Here is a 20,805-nt window from a genome sequence, read left to right as displayed (position 1 = left end):
TTTACAACCTCTGGCTGAAGTCTGTGTTTTCTTCCATTTTCAATGTCTACAGGCTATAGAACTTCTATATAACATAATGTTATTATTAGGCTTAGGTTAATGATACATTTTGCTGTACTGAGAACAGAAATAACAAGTAATAAATAAAATAATTTCTTCCTGAACTGATAATCAAGGTATTATATTTATTTTTATAAGATTCTCATGAATAAAATTGCTCTAAATTTCCACAGATCTAACTGGGATTTTTTTTTTCATTACTACCCAGTGTAGTTCTTTCGCCATTTTTTATTGTAATGCTTTGGAATTTAATGCAGCTTTTTATGCATCAGACTATAAAAAGAGAACAAGAGTCTTTTATTTACACAATTTTAGTATTAATTATGTAAGGTAGTATTTGATAGGCAGAACACATAAATGCTCTGGTTGTATTCCTTAGCCCACTGCACTGTGTGATAATGATACAAATATATTTATTCTTCCTTTATTGCTGAAGATGTGTTCAGCTTCCTCTGCTACAATAAGTTTTCAAGAAAGGATAAGTTATTTCAAGAAAGGATTTAAGATGATTCTCTGAATGGAAGGTCACATTACCAATTACCTTCAGTTAAAGCTTATTATAAATTTAGGGTTAATTTACAAAGCACACAATTATCTAGATGCTAATTATTAAATCTGTGAATTATTTCAGAGACTTACTTCTACAGTAAGACAAAACAATCCCAAATGTATATGCACCTAATAAAAGCAATTCAAAATACATGAAGCAAAAACCTACACCCACACACAAAAAGCAAAGCCATAAAACAGTTGAAGATTTTAACACACTTCTCTCAGGAACCGATTAAAAAACCAGAGCAGAAAAAAATCAGAAAGAATATAAAAGATCTGAACAATACTATCACCCAGCTTGACCTTGTTATCATATAGAACACTATATCCAACAACTGGAGAAAACACATCCATTTCACATATACATAGAACATTCATCAACCTGGACAATAAGCTGTATCATAAAACAAATTTCAACTATTTTAAAAATTTAAATCATACAGAGTATTCTCTGATCATAATGTAATTAAATGATAAATCAATAACAAAAAATCTGGAAAAAATCAACTATTTAGAAATAAAAATAACACAGTTCTAACTAACCCATGGGTCAAAGAAGAAATCACAATGTAAATAAGAAAATATTTTGAACTGAAGGAAATAAAAATACAACAAATGTTAGGAATGCAGAACAGTAAAATAAACCCCTCCCCCCAAATAATAATAAGAGCAAAAAATTGATTAGAAAAAAAGTACTAAAACCAAAAGTTGATTCTTTGAAAAGAGTAATAAAATTGATAAACTTCAAGCAAGAATGATCAAGAAAAAGAGAGAAGATACATATTATCAATAGCAGAAATTGAAGAGTGTATATCACTACAGATCCTATAGATACTAAACAGGATAATAAGAGAATGGTATTATCAATTATCTGCGAATAAATTGGACAACATGGAAGTAACATAAATTTCTTGAAGACACAAATTCAAAAACTGACATAAGAATAAAAAAATCTGAATAGCTCTTTATCTATTAAAGGAGTTGAGTTTGTAATAAAAAAATTATTTTCACAAGAAAATACCGAGCCTAGATGGTTTTATTAGTAAAATCTATTCTAAGGAAGACATATTATCAACCCTACAAACTCCTTCAAGATAAATAAGGATTCTATTTCTGGAAGCCAGAGTAATTCTGATACCAAAACTTATCAAAAACATGACAAGAAAAAAATTTACAAATCAATATTCCTTATGAAGATAGATGTAAACATCCTTAATCAAATATTAGCAATTAAGCCCAATAACAAGATAATAAATAAAAAGATAATAAATCATTATCACATAGGGTTTATCCTGGGAGTAAAATGTCAGTTTGACATTATAAAATCTATCAACTAAGTCACTATATTAACAGAATAAAGAAGAAAAACACATATAATTAATACATGCACAAACTGTACTGAAGGGCCAAGTCAGTGAATTAAGGCAAGAAAATAAAATAAAAAGGTCTAAAGATTGAAAATAATAATCTCTATTTCCAGATAACATGACTATTTACCAAGAAAATTCTAAACAATCTACAAAACAACTATTAGAACTAGTAAGGGAATTTAGAAGGGTCACAGAATACAAAGTTAATATGTAAAAATCAATTGAAACAATTGAAAATAAAAAATTCTAAACTTTTATTTACAGTAGTGTCAAAACCATAAATTACTCAGGAATAGATTTAACAGAAGATGTGCATGACCTTACACCTAAAACTATAAAGCATAGCTGAGAGAAATTAAGGAAAACATGGAGAGATATACCATGTTCATAAATCAGAAAATTCAATATTGTTAGTATATCAGTTTTTCCTCAATTGATATAAAGATTCAACATGACAAGAATCATAAACCCAACATGTTCTTCTGTAACCATTAACAACTGATTCTAAAATTTATGTGGAAATGCAAAGCACTTAGAATATACAAAGGACTCTTAAAAAAAAGATCAAAGTAGGAGGAGCTTACACTACCCATGTCCAAGACTCTACAGTTAATCAAGTCAGTGTGGTACCAGCATAGGATTGACAAATAGATCAATGAAACAAAATAGAGTCTATAAAGACACTAAAAATACATAGCACGCCCCCAAATTATTTTTAGACTATAGATCTAAATATAAAGATCAAAACCATAGGCTTTTAGAAGAAAATATCTTCCTGAGTTAAGGTAGGCAAAGATTTCTAAGACAGGACATAGAACACAATGACCATAAAATTTTAAAAAATTAGAATTCATCAAAATTAAAATCTTATACTCATTCAAAACACCATTTAAAACATAAAGAAAAGCAAAGAAAGTAAAGAAAGCCATAGGCTGTGAGAAAATACTTGTAAAACCTATCTGATAAATGAACCACTTGAGAATAAAAAGATAAATAACCAATTTAAAAATAGGCAAAGGCAAGAGGCATGTGAAAAGCTGCTCAACATCACCAATTATTAGAAAAATGAAAATCAAAACTACAATGAGGTATCACCTCACACCAGTTAGAATGGGCATCATCAGAAAATCTACAAACAACAAATGCTGGACAGGGTGTGAGAAAAGGGAACCCTCTTGCACTGTTGGTGGGAATGTAAATTGATACGGCCACTATGGAGAACAGTATGGAGGTTCCTTAAAAAACTAAAAATAGAATTACCATATGACTCAGCAATCCCACTACTGGGCAAATACCCTGAGAAAACCATAATTCAAAAAGACACATGCACCCCAATGTTCATTGCAGCATTATTTACAATAGCCAGGTCATGGAAACAATCAAAATGCTCATCGACAGATGAATGGATAAAGAAGATGTGGTACATATATACAGTGGAATATTACTCAGCCATAAAAAGGAATGAAATTGGGTCATTTGTAGAGATGTGGATGGACCTAGAGACTGCCATACAGAATGAAGTAAGTCAGAAAGAGAAAAACAAATATCGGATATTAATGCATATATGTGGAATCTAGAAAAATGGTCAGATGAACTGGTTTGCAGGGCATAAATAGAGACACAGATGTAGAGAACAAACGTATGGACACCAACGGGGGAAAATGGGGGGGGATGGGAGTGGTGGTGTGATGAATCGGGCAATTGGGATTGACATGTATACACTGATGTGTATAAAATTGATGACTAATAAGAACCTGCTGTATAAAAAATAAATAAATAAAATTCAAAAAATAATAGGTAAAAGATTTGAACAAACATTTTATAAAAGAAGATATATAAATGCTCAATAAGCACATGAAAACGTGCTCAACATATTCAATGATCAGAAAATGCAAATTAAAGCTTCACTGAGACAACATTATACACCCACCAGAAGACTGAAAACACCAAATGTTGGCAAGAATGGGGAGCAAACAGAACTCTCATACACTGTTGATGGGAGTGTGACTGGTACAATCGCTTTGGAAAAACATCTGGCAGTTTCTTTTAAAACTAAACTCACAGCTACCCTATTGCCCAGCAATTCCACCCCTAAGTATTTACCCAAGAGAAATGAAAACATATGCCCACAAAAAGACATACACAAATGTTCATAGCCACTTATTCATAACAGCTGAAAACTAGGAACAATCAGGTTTCCATCGATAGCAGAATGGATAAACAAACTGGTTAGTACAATGGAATACTGTTCAGCAATTAAAAAAGAATGAACTAATTACATTTGCAAGGACATGGATGGATCTCAAAAACATTAGGCTTAGAGAAGCCTTGGATAAAAGAGTAAATATGCCATGATTTCCTTTACATGAAGTTCTGTAACAGAAAAAACTAATTGATGGTAAGGAAAAAAATCAGAACTGGTTGCCTCTTGGAAGTAGGTAGAGGCAGCTACTAAATGGGAAGAAGTATGAGGACTATGAGAATTTTGGAGGTAATGGTAATGTTCTATAACTCAGTAAGGTTTTACAGGTGTATGCATTTGTCAAAACTCAGGGAAAGTACAGTTAAGTTTTGTGCATTTCATTGTACATAATCTTCCCTGAAAAGAAAAAAGAAAATAAATATTGAACTGTGGTTAAACTTATACAAGCTGAAGCATCTAGAGGAAAGTATACTGATGACTACAATTTACTTTGAAATGCACCTGAAAAATAGAATAAATTAATGAATGGATAGAGAGATGACTAGACATGTAATAAAGACAGTATATTAAAAATATTAATGATAGAATCTTGGTGGTGGGCAGATAGTTGTCACTACAAAATTGTTTTAATATTGCTCTATGTTGGAAAGTTTTCAAAGTAAGATGTTGGGGGAATTCCCTGGTGGTCTAGTGGTTAGGACTTGGTGCTTCCACTGCTGGGGCCTGGGTTCAATCCGTGGTTGAGGAACTAAGATCCCGAGAGCCATGTGGCATGGCCAAGAAAAAAAAAAACAAAAAACTAACTAAGATATTGGAAAAACAATAAATAAAAGTTTTTTAAAGAGTACATTCTAGGGAGGGAGACGCAAGAGGGAGGACACATGGGAGCATATGTATATGTATAGCTGATTCACTTTGTTATAAAGCAGAAACTAACACACCATTGTAAAGCAATTATACCCCAATAAAGATGTTTAAAAAAAAAAAAAAAAAAGAGTACATTCTATTTTTCTAAGAGAAAATTTTAACAAAATTTAGTTTGTATTTTGGGAGCGTGAGAAAACTTCTTGTGCTTACAGAGCAATTAGTGTCTGATACTTGCCTAAAATAAAGAGCAAAAAATGTTTCCCTGAAAAAGAACAATAATCATCTATGGAAAGATCCTTGGTCTGTGACCAAGAAAGACACAGATTTTCCTGGCCTCTTTTGAGTTGATTTATATCGTTATAATTTGTTTTTAGGGTGATAATTCCACATATTCAATAATTGTAAATTATTATAATATAATGTCTATACACCCCAAGGAAGTCTCAAGAACTCAGAAATATTACTTGGATTTACATTATTTCTAGGAACTTTGTACCTTGTTAAATAGAATTGGGTTTTAAAAAATGATTTCTGATCATTTGTACTAACCTATTAACTTTATTACAGGGAAACTAAAACACGAGACCTTTATAGTACTAGAAGCACTTTCCTGTGATTTGCAAACACTAATTTTTACTAGTATGTATATGAATGTACAGGCATGTTTGTATGTATTTATATATTCCTTTATACTTGCAAAGCTCTCAAGCATAATGAAAACTCTGCCAGGTTATACATTACCTCCAGTATAGGGTTTCCAGTTATAATACTTTCCACGGAAAGGCATATTGTCAAAGTCTGCACACTGTTTCTCTCGAAAATCTCGGGCCCCCAAAGGACATGGCTAAAATAAAATAAAATCATAAATAGTATGATTGTTGAAATATACCAAAACCAAGGGACAATGTCCCTAAAATTAAAAGTGCCTGAACGCCATCACATTAGCTCACTCCCTTATTCTCTGGCTATAATTCTGGCATTTGCTTTACTGTTTTACAACCAGTATTATGACTGAAGTGTCTGAATTGTAATCTTAGCCACAGAAGAAATAACTGAAGTAACTTAAACAAAGTTAAGTGTTAGACAGTTTCCATATAACTTTACACTCAGATGCATCTCATAGTCCACTTTGCAATCAATCCATCAGGTATCTCCTTATAAACAGACATAAAAACTAGATGAAGAAACTAAAACACAAAATCCTTTTCGGTAACAGTATTTGAGGTCCAGTTGCCACAGCTACTCCCAGCTCTTTATTTTAAGAAATCAAGAGGCAGGTTTGTAACATGACATTCAGCACTATTAATTGTGGTTTGGATCCCAACTACTAGAGCTGTTTACTGTCTAGCCCTGACAAAAACCGTATTTTAAGATGTGGAATGAACTGGGCAAAATGCTAGGCCTCAAGTCTAAACACCTTTAAATTCAAGGAATTCAGACTTATTAAGATTTACATTTAATCTATTAACATCACAGAAAATAAAATACTACATTTTCAAAACATGTACATGTGTTGGGTGGTGGAGGAGAGAAGGATGTTGAGAGGGTGAAGAGAGGATTATTTGTTTTTAAAAGTTTGGAATGCTTCTTCTACCTAAGTTTTTTAGGGAAGAAAATCTTGCCAATCTAGTTAGGTCTGGATTTCAAATACCACATGGCCATCCTAAATTTAATCTTAAAGTTCACAAAGAATTAAAAGTATAACTTCTCATAGTGTTTGAGGAAATATGACCTAATTTGACTTATCTTTTAGAGTTCTGGAGCAGTAGCACTTAAAAATCAAAGTACTGCTTTTGAAACATGGGTGGGGAAAACATTTCCCTTAAATATGACAGAACAAAATAAGCCATTAGATAAAAGTCTCAATCGTGAATAAATGGCGAGTATGTTACAATCTCAGAGATCATTTTGAGGACATTTTACTACCTTCCCCTAGATCTCTACATTTACTTTATACAGTTTCCTGAGATCAGTACATTGCAAATGGTCCCTTGAAGCATGTGCAAAACTAATAGACCACAAGGTGCAAATATGTGCATGGTCATCATTACTTCCTATATACTGTGGTTAAAATTTCTACCATATCAAGTCCAAAGCCTCATATTCTGAAAATAGTGACAGCAGGTCTACGTTCTGTTATGAGCCTTGCATTTTAAAATATTTTCTGCACGTTAAAATATGAGACTGCAATGCTAAACCTAATGGTTCTGCCTGTCAAATTATCCTTATTTGCCTTTTAAAAAAATGAAAACTATTTACCATAGGTTACATAGTGTATGATGCTGGAAGGATATGCTTCCAGGGTCTTTTGTTTCATGGTGTGCTAATCTTTGGAATAAAGAAATGCTTCCCTTTACAAGCCATTTTCAGGAAATCCCAGAAAATGACCAAGGTTGTCAGTGGCTTTGCCATGTAGCAAGACTAGTTTTTAAGCAAATATCATCAATTTAATAAAACACAGGTAATTTGAAATCTAGCCACAGTTTTCACATAATACTTAAGTATTTGTAAAGCACCAACCACCTAAAACTTTACCCAAGCATGACTTTCAATCTGTTTGGAGTAACAAGATAAAAATGGAAAAGCTACAGCCCTATCTCAGGCAATAAGTATATGACAGCACATTATAGATTGTCTACAGGTGCTGTATATAGGTGAAAGATCAATGTGTCATGTGATTAGTTAGGGAAATATTTGTTGAGGAAGAAAATCTTGAGTATATTATAAGAATTATAATAAAGTATCATACATACTTATTCTTTATAATATTACAAAGTATTATAGGAACTGAGCTCGTTAAGAAAGAAAAAGGACTTCTATTAAAAATGAAGCTAAGTAAAGCCATGGGGACAGGAAAGAAAAGGTCATATTTTTGGGAATAGTTGGACAACAGCTATCCCGGATGAAAGAAAGGAACTGTATAGAAGCATAAGAGATAACATTTCATAGATAAGAACCGGTTAAAAAAAAAAAGAGACCTGAATTAATAAACTAAGGCATCTCGAGGGCCACTCACTTAAAACAAAACCAAACAGGGACTTCCCTGGTGCTCCAGTGGTTAAGAATCCACCTTCCAATGCAGGGGACGCAGGTTCGATCCCTGGTCGGGGAACCAAGATCCCACATGCTGCAGGGCAACTAAGCCTGTGCACTGCAACTACTGAGACTGAGTCCCGCAACTAGAGAGAAGCCCCGTGCTCTGCAACGAAGAGCCCGCCTGCCACAGTGAAAGATCCCACGTGCTGCAACTAAGACCCGACACAGTCATAAGTAAATAACAAATAAATAAATAAAAATAAAATGTCTCTCTTCAAAAAAAACCCAAAACGAACAAAAATCCTATTCTTGACTATCTTGTAATTATTATCCTAGATAGAAGAGAAGTAAAAGGTCCAAAAGGAGGATATTACTGTTTAATGACTAACTTGGATAACATTTCATTAGATTTCTGATCTATTCTTTTCCTGTGATAACCACTCCCAGGTTCAGCATAATAAAAATATTAACAATAAGAACACCTACTTACCTTTTTCTAAGCATTTAGTAAGTACCTATCTCATGGCACACTGTTCAGAAGTCTCTAGATCTGTATCTATTTAAGCTCTCTCAACACTCTCATAAGGTAGTTATAACTAATAATCCCATTTTATAACTGAGTAAATTGTGTCCAGGAAGGCTGCTTAGTAACAGTTTCAAGGTGCAAAGACACCTCCTGCATCTGAGTGGGGGCCTCCTCTGGACTCTCTAAATGCTACAATAGGTTTTTAAGTTCTTAAGATGTACGAAAACCTTATAGGAGTAACTTGGGTTCTAGACCTAGCCTTGTGTTTACCAGCTACAAGTTTATCTGCTCCAAACTACTTTTTTCTTATTTACAAAATGAGAGGGCTGAAAGTAAGAATTTTGGAGTAAGACAGACCTGGATTCAATTCTAACTTATGTATTTAATTCATAGCCCTCAGCAATGTACTTAATTTTCCAAGCCTCATCTATAAACTGGAGATAACACTAGTATTTACTCAGTAGGTGAGGATTCATGTAAACTGTTTGGCTCTTTACCTGGTACTGGTAGCACTCAATAACCATTAGCAGTTATGTGGTCTTTGGTCTAGGCATCCTTAGACTCATTCCTCACCATTCTCTTGCTCTGCTCTTTATGTCGGGGGAACAAATCTGCAGGCTCCATTTCCTAGGCCTCTGTGTCAGCTGACTTCTGGTTGAGTTCCGGCAATGGAAGGCACTAGTGGGAGAAGCCAGGGTATTTCTCTCATTTCCTCTCTACCTCAAGCAGCATCTTAGGCAGAAGCAGAATATTTTTGTGGCTCCAATATCAGACAACAGCCACCCCCACCCCCAATTGTGTGGTTCCAGATTCTGCTGTGTGATTTCAGCCTCTAGGCTTTAATAAAACTACCTCCTTCCTATGTTTTCCTGGTAGGAGTCGTGGTATCTTTCTGCTGATGCTGATCTATGGGCTTGTCAGCCTCTTCCATTATGCACGTAACCAATTCTTTGCATTAGATTCCCTCTGTTTAAATATTTAGAGTGGTTTATATTATTATGGTTGGATCTTTACAGATAAAATAGTTGATGATGATGATGATGAAGAAGGAGAAAAGGAGGAGGAGAAGGAGGAGGAGATAGTAGTAGTGGTAGTGGTACTTGGGAGACTGAATAGAGATATGTTTCCTTGTGTTATATTTTGCAATTTGTTGGTTAAGGGCAGAGGTTGGCAAACTTTTTCTGTCAAGGGCCACATAGTAAATATGTTAAGACTTTGTGGGCCATATAACCTCTGTTACAACTACGCAACTGTGACATCATAGTGTAAAAGAAGCCATAAACATTATGTAAATGACAGTCAGGGCTGTGTTCCACTAAAATTTTATTTACAAAAAGAGGCAATGTGCCAAATTTGACCCAGAAGGTGCAATTTGCCAGCCCTTGATTTCGGGTGTTAACATATAGATACAAATGTCTGGCAGCATTTTGCAGAAGAACCAAGCTCAATTATTAATTTTTGAGTCAATACAGAATCATACACTTTTAAGAATTGATGTCAGAATGTAATATAATTTGCACAAAACTCTTAAACTTCCTGTACAGTTACCCCCAAAGTGGTCACACAATCTGTATAATCTACAGAAAGATAGATCAAATACTTTTCAGACAGCTGCAATTATCATCTGGTTCTTTCTTTCAGCCAAAATCTGTCTTCCTTCCCATAACCCAGTGGTCTTGTGCCTTTCTTCTGGACCCACACTGAACAAATCTAATCCCTTATTGAAAGGTATCTAGACCTTGATGGCTTTCCTATGGGGACATAATAACTTGTCATTAGTACTCTTAAAACCAGGCACCAAGAACTGGCCTTAAGTGTCTTTTTTATATTCAGCAAATATATATAAAAAGATTTTATATATAACATAGGATTCTAGGCTCTGGAGAATAAACCAATCAGATTAGGTCCCTGCTTTCCTGGAGCCCACTGTAGTTGGAGATGAGAAAGAAGAAAAATAAAGCAAGGTACCAAGGTGGCGGGGTGGGCTGGGCGCGGGTGAGGGAGTTGTTTTAAATGGTAGAGCAAGAGAAATCCTCTCTGATAAGGTGGCACTTGAGCAGAGAGTTAAAAGAAACTGAGGAAGTGACTTACATATAAACCTGTGAAAAGAGTGTTCCAGGAAACATTAAATGCAAAAGCCCTAAGGCAGGAGTGTTTAGGATGTTCACAGAAAAACATGGAAGATGGATGGTGCTGTAAATTGGAAACTATAGTAGACTTGGGGACTTGATCCCATGCCTTTCTGTTTCTAGCATATATCAGCTAGTGTTCTGTTCTCTTGATTCAAATGTTTCCTTCAGTGAATGCTCTGAATCTTGTGTTGATTAGAAATAAGCTCAGTAGGAGTTGTGTATTCCGGCTGCAAAGAATGAAAGAGATCAAAGAAAAGAGTAATTTCTTAAGGAAAAATTACATAAAATATATTTTTGTTTTGTTTAAGAATAATGGAGAGTTTAGGGAGTAATGCTTTTTAAGTTACTTAAGTATAATAAATGTTGACACTATGCAGAAACCGCAACAGAAAACAGTAGGCGTAAGCAACAAATTTTTTAAGTGAAGCCTGACAGGTTTTCAGCCTCCTAGTGTTAACACTTATCAAGCATCCTCTTCTTCTAAAAAGTAACCAGCAGGGTTCCACATAAATCCAGAAAGCAACACTGCAGGTCTCAGTATCTTTTGATCTTAGTATTTTCAAAGATACAAAAAGTTAATACTAGTATCTTTTTTCACTACTTTTTTTTTAAGAGAAATATGTAAGTTAGCACATTCTATAGACTATCTTATACTTCCAGTTATACTGATAGATTAAAAAAAAAAATTCCTTGGGGCATAAACGTTGCTGCAGAAAGAAATCTCAGCTTCTGCTGACTAACTGTCCAGGGGCATTTCTGTTACTGGAGTTGTAATCTGGATTTTACCAGAAAGAATAGGTGACCTTGGAAAGTCCCGGAATCTCTTTGTGCCTTCTTTTCTTCGTTTGCAAAATACACCCCAAATACCCTTACCTTCAAGAGCAACACATCCCAAAATGTTTTCCAAATGAGGAAAACTCTGCAAATACTGTATTATGTCTTATGGGTAATAAAGAGTGAGAAGCAAGCCGAGAATGAAACTCTTTCCCCCCTTTCCCTTTCCTCTTTTCTTCCTAAAAAAAAGATGCGTAGGCTGGGAAGATACCAGCATTCCTACAGGCTGGGAAGATGCCAGGATTCCTACAGCCTCAGGGAACACAGCAAAATGAGCAAAACTGGAATTTTGTTCTTCTACTCCCCTTCTCTCTCTTTCCCACCTTCTGCTGCTTCTTCCTTTCTTACTTTCATGCCAGATGCACTTGTGCTTCACTATTACACTAGACCAACCTTCTACACTCCCCAAATTTAATGTTCTTTTTCTTCAGGATAGCAACATACTCTTAGTCAATTATACCCTGTTAGCTGAAGGAGCATAAGTGGAGGCTGGATTTCAACCTTTGCTTTGCTTAGGAAGTCATGCACTTGACATGAGACTGTGAAGAAGGGACACATTTCTGCTTGTTCACCCAGACAGGAGTGATATACATAAAGATGCTGCAAGGGCTAACAAAAGCCTTGCTTCCATACTCTCTTTTACAAGTTGCAAACAAAACTCCTGATTTCCTAATTATAAGGTACTGTCTAATTAGCTCATTAAAGTAATTCACAAGGGCATTTCCAAGGTTAAATTTAGTGTTCAATGCGTAGTGAATCATTTAAACCCTAGTTTTGAGGCAAACTTCTCATATTTTCTCCCCCAAATAGTTTCTGCTTTTGGGGGAATAATTTCACTGTACCTTTACTTTTGAAGAAAAAGAAAACAAAAGCCTGATAAACCTACATTGTCTAGACAAACTTAAATCTGGCTGTCATGTTTGATACCATAATCTTGTATGCAAGTTTTCAAAATTAAAACTATTTCTATATGCCTTGTATGGCCTAAATTTAATTTAAATGTCATCTATCCATAGCATGACCCTTTCCCCTAAGCCTGTAAAAATGTTAAGAAACAAACTTTTACTTTGTGATTTTTTAAACGTCGCTTTAAAGAACAAAATAAACAAGCAAGCTCTATTCTGTGCTTAAAAGCTATTCCTTATTTCTCACACCAAGATGCACTCTATAAAATTCATACTAACCTAAAGATTAATGACACTGCTCCTGCTATTTTTTGCCATTTTATATATATGTGTATACATACATATATCTATACATATATACATACACACATATATATATACATATATGTGAAAGTATACTTTTATAAGTATATTGAAGTATATGAGAATAATGTGGTTGATACATATATGTTTTCTAATTATAACTTGGGACACAGTTATAACACTGTTAGTTAATGGATCAACTCTGTACCTTGGCATCACTTACCCCACACCTTTCCCTGGGGGCAAGGTCTGTAGTTTCATAATTGTCCTCAGCTATCTGGTTCTGCTGCAGGGTAAGGTTAGACTGGAAGTAAGACAATGTCAAAGGTGACCAAACTCTTTCAGAGCTTACTTTGCCACACCCGCCTCCCAAAGGCTCCATCTGAGTGCTAGAGCAGCACTCAGAAATTCTATGCCTTCCTGAATCCCTTCCAAGACACTAGCCTGTTGCTGAGCTTTAGTTCCTCATTTTAAAATATGAAAAAAGAAAGCAAAACCCTGTCCCTCCCTTTATAAAAGTGATTTGAAGATTTGATGAGGTTATATAAAAAGTACTTTGTAATCTATAAAACATAAATGTATAGAGTAATAGCTACACTGTAGCAAATACAGATTAAGTACCAGGAATAGCACTAGATGTTTTAAAGTATTACTTCTTTTAATTCTCAAACAACCCTGCAAGTTTGATATAATTATACTCTTTATATAGGAGTTCTCTGAAGTTTAGTCAAGATAGGTATCTTGTCAAGGTAAAATAGAAACAATCCTGTTATAGTCAGGATTGAATTTAAGTCAGTTTGAATCCCAAGTCCATACCTTTTTCACTACAGTACTCCTTCCGAATATAGGCTATACTTTTCCTGTGTACCACAACCAAGGCAATGACACCATTTAATGACCTTACACAATGAAGAAGAAAAAAAACTGCAGAACAGCATGCGCCTCTAGCAACGCTGACTGAAAAAATGTCCCTGTACTACATAACCTATGCTTAAATTTTAGAACAGGCCACAGATGACCTGGAAAATCCTTTGTCTGCATAGTTTTTTATAGTTTTGATGCATAAAATAAAGGAGGAAATGAGATGTGTAAGATGCAAGAATAAGATGACTTCACCCCAGCCAAGGTGGAGCTTAGGCTTTTCACCAGAAGTTCTATCCTAGTCACATTATCAAGCAGACATGCAAATCACAAATAAAATGGAATAGGAAAAAACACACCGGATTTTCTGGAAAATAGCTAAGCAACCCCAGGACATTCTTTTTAGAAATGCAGAAGAGAGAGCGGCGGGAAGGTGGCGGAAGAGTAAGACGTGGAGATCGCCTTCCTCCTCACGGATACACCAGAAATACATCTACACGTGGAACAACTCCTACAGAACACCTACTGAAGGCTGGCAGAAGACCTCAGAGCTCCCAAAAGGCAAGAAACTCCCCACGTACCTGGTAGGGCAAAAGAAAAAAGAAAAAACAGAGACAAAAGAATAAGGACGGCACCTGCACCAGTGGGAGGGAGCTGTGAAGGAGGAAAGATTCCACACACTAGGAAGCCCCTCCGCGGGAGGAGACTGCGGGATGGCAGAGGGGGGAGCTTCGGGACCGCGGAGGAGTGCACAGCGACGGGTGTGGATGGCAAAGCGGGGAGATTCCTGCACAGACGATCGGTGCCGACCGGCACTCAACAACCCGAGAGGCTTGTCTGCTCACCGGCCGGGGCGGGCGGGGCTGCGAGCTGAGGCTCGGGTTTCGGTTTTGGACGGAGCGCAGGGAGAGGACTGGGGTTGGCGGCTTGAGCATAGCCTTGAAGGGGTTGGTACGCCACGACTACCGGGAGGGAGTTCGGGGAAAAGGCCTGCACCGGCCGAAGAGGCAAGAGACTTTTTTCTTCCCTCTTTGTTTCCTTGGTGGCGCGAGGAGAGGGGTTTAAGAGCGCTGCTTAAAGGAACTCCAGAGACGGGCGCGAGCCGCGGCTGAGGGCGCGAGCCCCCGAGACGGGCGCGAGCCGCGGCGGGAAGCGCGAGCCCCAGAGATGGGCGGGAGACACTGGGGCTGCTGCTGCCGCCATCAGGGAGGCTGTGTGCGAGCACAGGTCACTCTCCGCGCCCCTCTTCCGCGGAGCCTGTGCAGGCTGCCACTGCCAGGTTCCCGGGATCCAGGGACAACTTCCCCGGGAGTACGCACGGCGGGCCTCAGGCTGGTGCAGCGTCACGCCGGCCTCTGCCGCAGCGTCACGCCGCCTCTGCCGCCGCAGGCCCGCCCCGCACGCAGTGCCCCTCCTTCCCCCATCCCCCAACCCCCGGCCTGAGTGAGCCGGAGCTCCCGAATCAGCGGCTCCTTTAACCCCGTCCTGTCTGAGCAAAAAACAGACGCCCTCCAGCGATCTGCACGCAGGGGCAGGGCCGGGTACAAAGCTGAGCTCCTGTGAGCTGTGAGAGCAGGGAGGAGAGGGGGAGGTCTCTCCCGGCAGCCGCGGAGGCGGCGGATTGAAGCTCCACAATCAACTTGATGTGCCCTGCATTGTGGAATACCTGAATAGACAGGGAGTGATCCCAAATTGAAGAGGGGGAATTTAGGAGCGAGATCTGTGATTTTTTTCCCTTTTCCTCTTTTTGTGAATGTGTGCGTGTATGCTTCTGTGTGAGATCTTGTCTGTATACTCTTGCTTCCACCATTTGTCCTAGGGCTCTATCCGTCCATGGTTTTTTTTTTAAAAAAAAAAAATTTTTTTTTAATAATTAATTTTAATTGTAATAACTTTATTGAACTATACCTTCGTTCTTTCTTTCTTTCTTTCCTTCCCTCCTTCCCTCCTTTAGACAGCGAATCACCCCAGGTTGAGGGGGTGGTCTCTGGGAGCAGGATTTATGATTTTTCCCCCTTTGCCTCTCTTTGTGAACGTGTATGTGTATGCTTCTGTGTAAGATTTTCTCTGTATAGCTTGGCTCCCAACAGTTGTCCTAGGGCTCTATCCGTCCATGGTTTTTTTTAAAAAAAATTTTTTTTTCTTAATAATTAATTTTAATTGTAATAACTTTATTGTACTTTACCTTCGTTCTTTCTTTCCTTCCTTCCTTCCCTCCTTTAGACAACAAATCACCCCAAATTGAGGAGGTGGTCTCTGGGAGCAGGATTTATTTTTCCCCCTTTGCCTCTCTTTGTGAACGTGTATGTGTATGCTTCTGTGTAAGATTTTCTCTGTATAGCTTTGCTTCCAACATTTGTCCTAGGGCTCTATCCGTCCATGGTTTTTTTAAAAAAAAAATTTTTTTTTTCTTAATAATTACTTTTAATTGTAATAACTTTATTGTACTTTACCTTCGTTCTTTCTTTCTTTCTTTCCTTCCTTCCTTCCCTCCTTTAGACAGCGAATCACCCCAGGTTGAGGAGGTGGTCTCTGGGAGCAGGATTTATGATTTTTCCCCCTTTGCCTCTCTTTGTGAACGTGTATGTGTATGCTTCTGTGTAAGATTTTCTCTGTATAGCTTTGCTTCCAACATTTGTCCTAGGGCTCTATCCGTCCATGGTTTTTTTTTTAAAAAAAATTTCTTTTCTTAAAAATTAATTTTAATTGTAATAACTTTATTGTACTTTACCTTCGTTCTTTCTTTCTTTCCTTCCTTCCTTCCCTCCTTTAGACAGCGAATCACCCCAGGTTGAGGAGGTGGTCTCTGGGAGCAGGATTTATGATTTTTCCCCCTTTGCCTCTCTTTGTGAACACCTATGTGTATGCTTCTGTGTAAGATTTTCTCTGTATAGCTTTGTTTCCAACATTTGTCCTAGGGTTCTATCTGTTCTTTTTTTTTTCTTTCTTTCTAAATATTTTTTAGTACAATAACTATATTATACTTTATTTTTACTGTATCTTCTTTCTTTCTGTCTTTTTTCCTTCTTTCCCTCCTTCCTTCCTCCCTTCCTCCCTCCCTCTCCCTCCTTTCTTTCCTTCTTTGCTTCTTTCTTCCTTCCTTCCTTTCCTCCTTTCCTCCTTTCCTTCTTTCTTTCCTCAAACTTCTACTAATTCTCTCTACATTCTCTCCTTCTTTCCCTCCTTCCTTCCTTCCTTCCCCCCTCCCTCCCTTTCTTTCCTTCTTTGCTTCTTTCTTCCTTCCTTCCTTTCCTCCTTTCCTTCTTTCTTTCCTCATACTTCTACTAATTCTCTCTACATTTTCTCCTTCTTTCCCTCCTACCTTCCTTCCTTCCTCCCTCCCTCCTTTCTTTCCTTCTTTGCTTCTTTCTTCCTTCCTTCCTTTCCTCCTTTCCTTCTCTCTTTCCTCAAACTTCTACTAATTCTCCCTCCCTCCCTCCTTTCTTTCCTTCTTTGCTTCTTTCTTCCTTCCTTCCTTTCCTCCTTTCCCTCTTTCTTTCCTCATACTTCTACTAATTCTCTCTACATTTTCTCCTTTTTTTTTTTTTCATTTTCTCCTTCTTTCCCTCCTTCCTTCCTTCCTTCCTCCCTCCCTCCCTCCTTTCTTTCCGTCTTTGCTTCTTTCTTCCTTCCTTCCTTTCCTCCTTTCCTTCTTTCTTTCCTCATACTTCTAATAATTCTCTCTACTTTTCCTCCCTTTTATTCTGAGCCGTGTGGATGAAAGGCTCTTGGTGCTCCAGCCCAGGAGGCAGGGCTCTGCCTCTGAGGTAGGAGAGCCAACTTCAGGACACTGATCAACAAGAGACCTCCCAGCTCCACATAATATTAAACGGTGGAAATCTCCCAGAGACCTCCATCTTAACACCAGCACCCAGCTTCACTCAACGACCAGCAAGCCACAGTGCTGGACAACCTATGCCAAACAACTAGCAAAACAGGAACACAACCCCACCCATTAGCAGAGAGGCTGCCTAAAATCATAACCAGGCCACAGACACCCCAAAACACACCACCAGACGTGAACCTGCCCACTAGAGAGACAAGATCCAGCCTCATCCAGCACAACACAGGCACTAGTCCCCTCCACCAGGAAGCCTACACAACCCGCTGAAACAACCTTAGCCACTGGAGACAGACATCAAAAACAACGGGAACTACGAACGTGCAGCCTGCAAAAAGGAGACCCCAAACACAGTAAGATAAGCAAAATGAGAAGACAGAAAAACACACAGCAGATGAAGGAGCAAGATAAAAACCCACCAGACCTAACAAATGAAGAGGAAATAGGCAATCTACCTGAAAAAGAATTCAGAATAATGATAGTAAGGATGATCCGAAATCTTGGAAGTAGAATGGACAAAATGCAAGAAACAGTTAACAAGGACCTACAAGAACTAAAGATGAAACAAGCAACGATGAACAACGCAATAAATGAAATTAAAAGTACTCTAGATAGGATCAATAGCAGAATAACTGAGGCAGAAGAACGGATAAGTGACCTGGAAGATAAAGTAGTGGAAATAACTACTGCAAAGCAGAATAAAGAAAAAAGAATGAAAAGAACTGAGGACAGTCTCAGAGACCTCTGGGACAACATTAAACGCACCAACATTCGAATTATAGGGGTTCCAGAAGAAGAACAAAAAAAGAAAGGGACTGAGAAAATATTTGAAGAGATTATAGTTGAAAACTTCCCTAATATGGGAAAGGAAATAGTTAATCAAGTCCAGGAAGCACAGAGAGTCCCATACAGGATAAATACAAGGAGAAATACGCCAAGACACATATTAATCAAACTATCAAAAATTAAATACAAAGAAAGCATATTAAAAGCAGCAAGGGAAAAACAACAAATAACACACAAGGGAATCCCCATAAGGTTAACAGCTGATCTCTCAGCAGAAACCCTACAAGCCAGAAGGGAGTGGCAGGACATACTGAAAGTGATGAAGGAGAAAAACCTGCAACCAAGACTACTCTACCCAGCAAGGATCTCATTCAGATTTGATGGAGAAATTAAAACCTTTACAGACAAGCAAAAGCTGAGAGAGTTCAGCACCACCAAACCAGCTTTACAACAAATGCTAAAGGAACTTCTCTAGATAAGAAATGCAAAAGAAGGAAACGACCTATAATAATGAACCCAAAACAATATAGAAAATGGGAATAGGAACATACATATCGATAATTACCTTAAATGTAAATGGACTAAATGCTCCCACCAAAAGACACAGATTGGCTGAATGGATACAAAAACAAGACCCTTATATATGCTGTCTACAAGAGACCCACCTCGGACCTAGAGACACATACAGACTGAAAGTAAGGGGATGGAAAAAGATATTCCATGCAAATGGAAACCAAAAGAAAGCTGGAGTAGCAATTCTCATATCAGACAAAATAGACTTTAAAATAAGGACTATTAAAAGGGATAAAGAAGGACACTACATAATGATCAAGGGATCGATCCAAGAAGAAGATATAAGAATTGTAAATATTTATGCACCCAACATAGGAGCACCTCAATACGTAAGGCAAATACTAACAGCCATAAAAGGGGAAATTGACAGTAACACATTCATAGTAGGGGACTTTAACACCCCACTTTCACCCATGGACAGATCATCCAAAATGAAAATAAATAAGGAAACACAAGCTTTAAATGATACATCAAACAAGATGGACTTAATTGATATTTATAGGACACTCCATCCAAAAACAACAGAATACACATTTTTCTCAAGTGCTCATGGAACATTCTCCAGGATAGATCATATCTTGGGTCACAAATCAAGCCTTGGTAAATTTAAGAAAATTGAAATTGTATCAAGTATCTTTTCTGACCACAACGCCATGAGACTAGATATCAATTACAGGAAAAGATCTGTAAAATATACAAACACATGGAGGCTAAACAATACACTACTTAATAATGAAGTGATCACTGAAGAAATCAAAGAGGAAATAAAAAAATACCTAGAAACAAATGACAATGGAGACACAACGACCCAAAACCTATGGGATGCAGCAAAAGCAGTTCTAAGGGGGAAGTTTATAGCAATACAAGCCCACCTTAAGAAGCAGGAAACATCTCGAATAAACAACCTAACCTTGCACCTCAAGCAATTAGAGAAAGAAGAACAAAAAAACCCCAAAGCTAGCAGAAGGAAAGAAATCATAAAAATCAGATCAGAAATAAATGAAAAAGAAATGAAGGAAACGATAGCAAAGATCAATAAAACTAAAAGCTGGTTCTTTGAGAAGATAAACAAAATAGATAAACCGCTAGCCAGACTCATCAAGAAAAAAAGGGAGAAGACTCAAATCAATAGAATTAGAAATGAGAAAGGAGAAATAACAACTGACACTGCAGAAATAAAAAAAAATCATGAGAGATTACTACAAGCAACTCTATGCCAATAAAATGGACAATCTGGAAGAAATGGACAAATTCTTAGAAATGCACAACCTGCCAAGACTGAATTAGGAAGAAATAGAAAATACGAACAGACCAATCACAAGCACTGAAATTGAAACTGTGATTAAAAATCTTCCAACAAACAAAAGCCCAGGACCAGATGGCTTCACAGGTGAATTCTATCAAACGTTTAGAGAAGAGCTAACACCTATCCTTCTCGAACTCTTCCAAAATATAGCAGAGGGAGGAACACTCCCTAATTCCTTCTACGAGGCCACCATCACCTTGATACCAAAACCAGACAAGGATGTCACAAAAAAGAAAACTACAGGCCAATATCACTGATGAACATAGATGCAAAAATCCTCAACAAAATACTAGCAAACAGAATCCAACAGCACATTAAAAGGATCATACACCATGATCAAGTGGGGTTTATTCCAGGAATGCAAGGATTCTTCAATATACGCAAATCTGTCAATGTGATAAACCATATTAACAAATTGAAGGAGAAAAACCATATGATCATCTCAATAGATGCAGAGAAAGCTTTTGACAAAATTCAACACCCATTTATGATAAAAACCCTCCAGAAAGTAGGCATAGAGGGAACTTTCCTCAACATAATAAAGGCCATATATGACAAGCCCACAGCAAACATCATCCTCAATGGTGAAAAACTGAAAGCATTTCCACTAAGATCAGGAACAAGACAACGTTGCCCACTCTCACCACTCT

At 37.4% G+C, this 20,805-nt stretch overlaps 2 protein-coding genes across 3 annotated transcripts in view; both read right to left on the bottom strand.

The window, feature by feature from the left end:
• Positions 1–20,805, bottom strand: part of CENPK (centromere protein K) — a 332,401-nt gene that overhangs the window by 67,977 nt on the left and 243,619 nt on the right. The gene's annotated exons all lie outside the window — the stretch shown is intronic.
• The window catches only part of ADAMTS6 (ADAM metallopeptidase with thrombospondin type 1 motif 6), a 279,851-nt gene that overhangs the window by 67,977 nt on the left and 191,069 nt on the right, over positions 1–20,805 (bottom strand). For both annotated transcript variants that reach the window (XR_004349428.1, XM_032629020.1), the window contains one exon: positions 5,794–5,896. Coding sequence is in view for 1 of the 2 variants with exons in the window: in XM_032629020.1 (XP_032484911.1) it covers positions 5,794–5,896 (103 nt within the window). In the remaining variant the exon portion in view is untranslated. The remainder of the gene's footprint in view (positions 1–5,793; positions 5,897–20,805) is intronic.

Source organism: Phocoena sinus, chromosome 3 (assembly GCF_008692025.1).
Source record: "Phocoena sinus isolate mPhoSin1 chromosome 3, mPhoSin1.pri, whole genome shotgun sequence".
Classification (NCBI taxonomy): Eukaryota; Metazoa; Chordata; class Mammalia; order Artiodactyla; family Phocoenidae; genus Phocoena; species Phocoena sinus.
The sequence above is the reverse complement of the archived record's forward strand: the minus strand, read 5'-3'. Positions and strand labels throughout refer to the sequence as shown.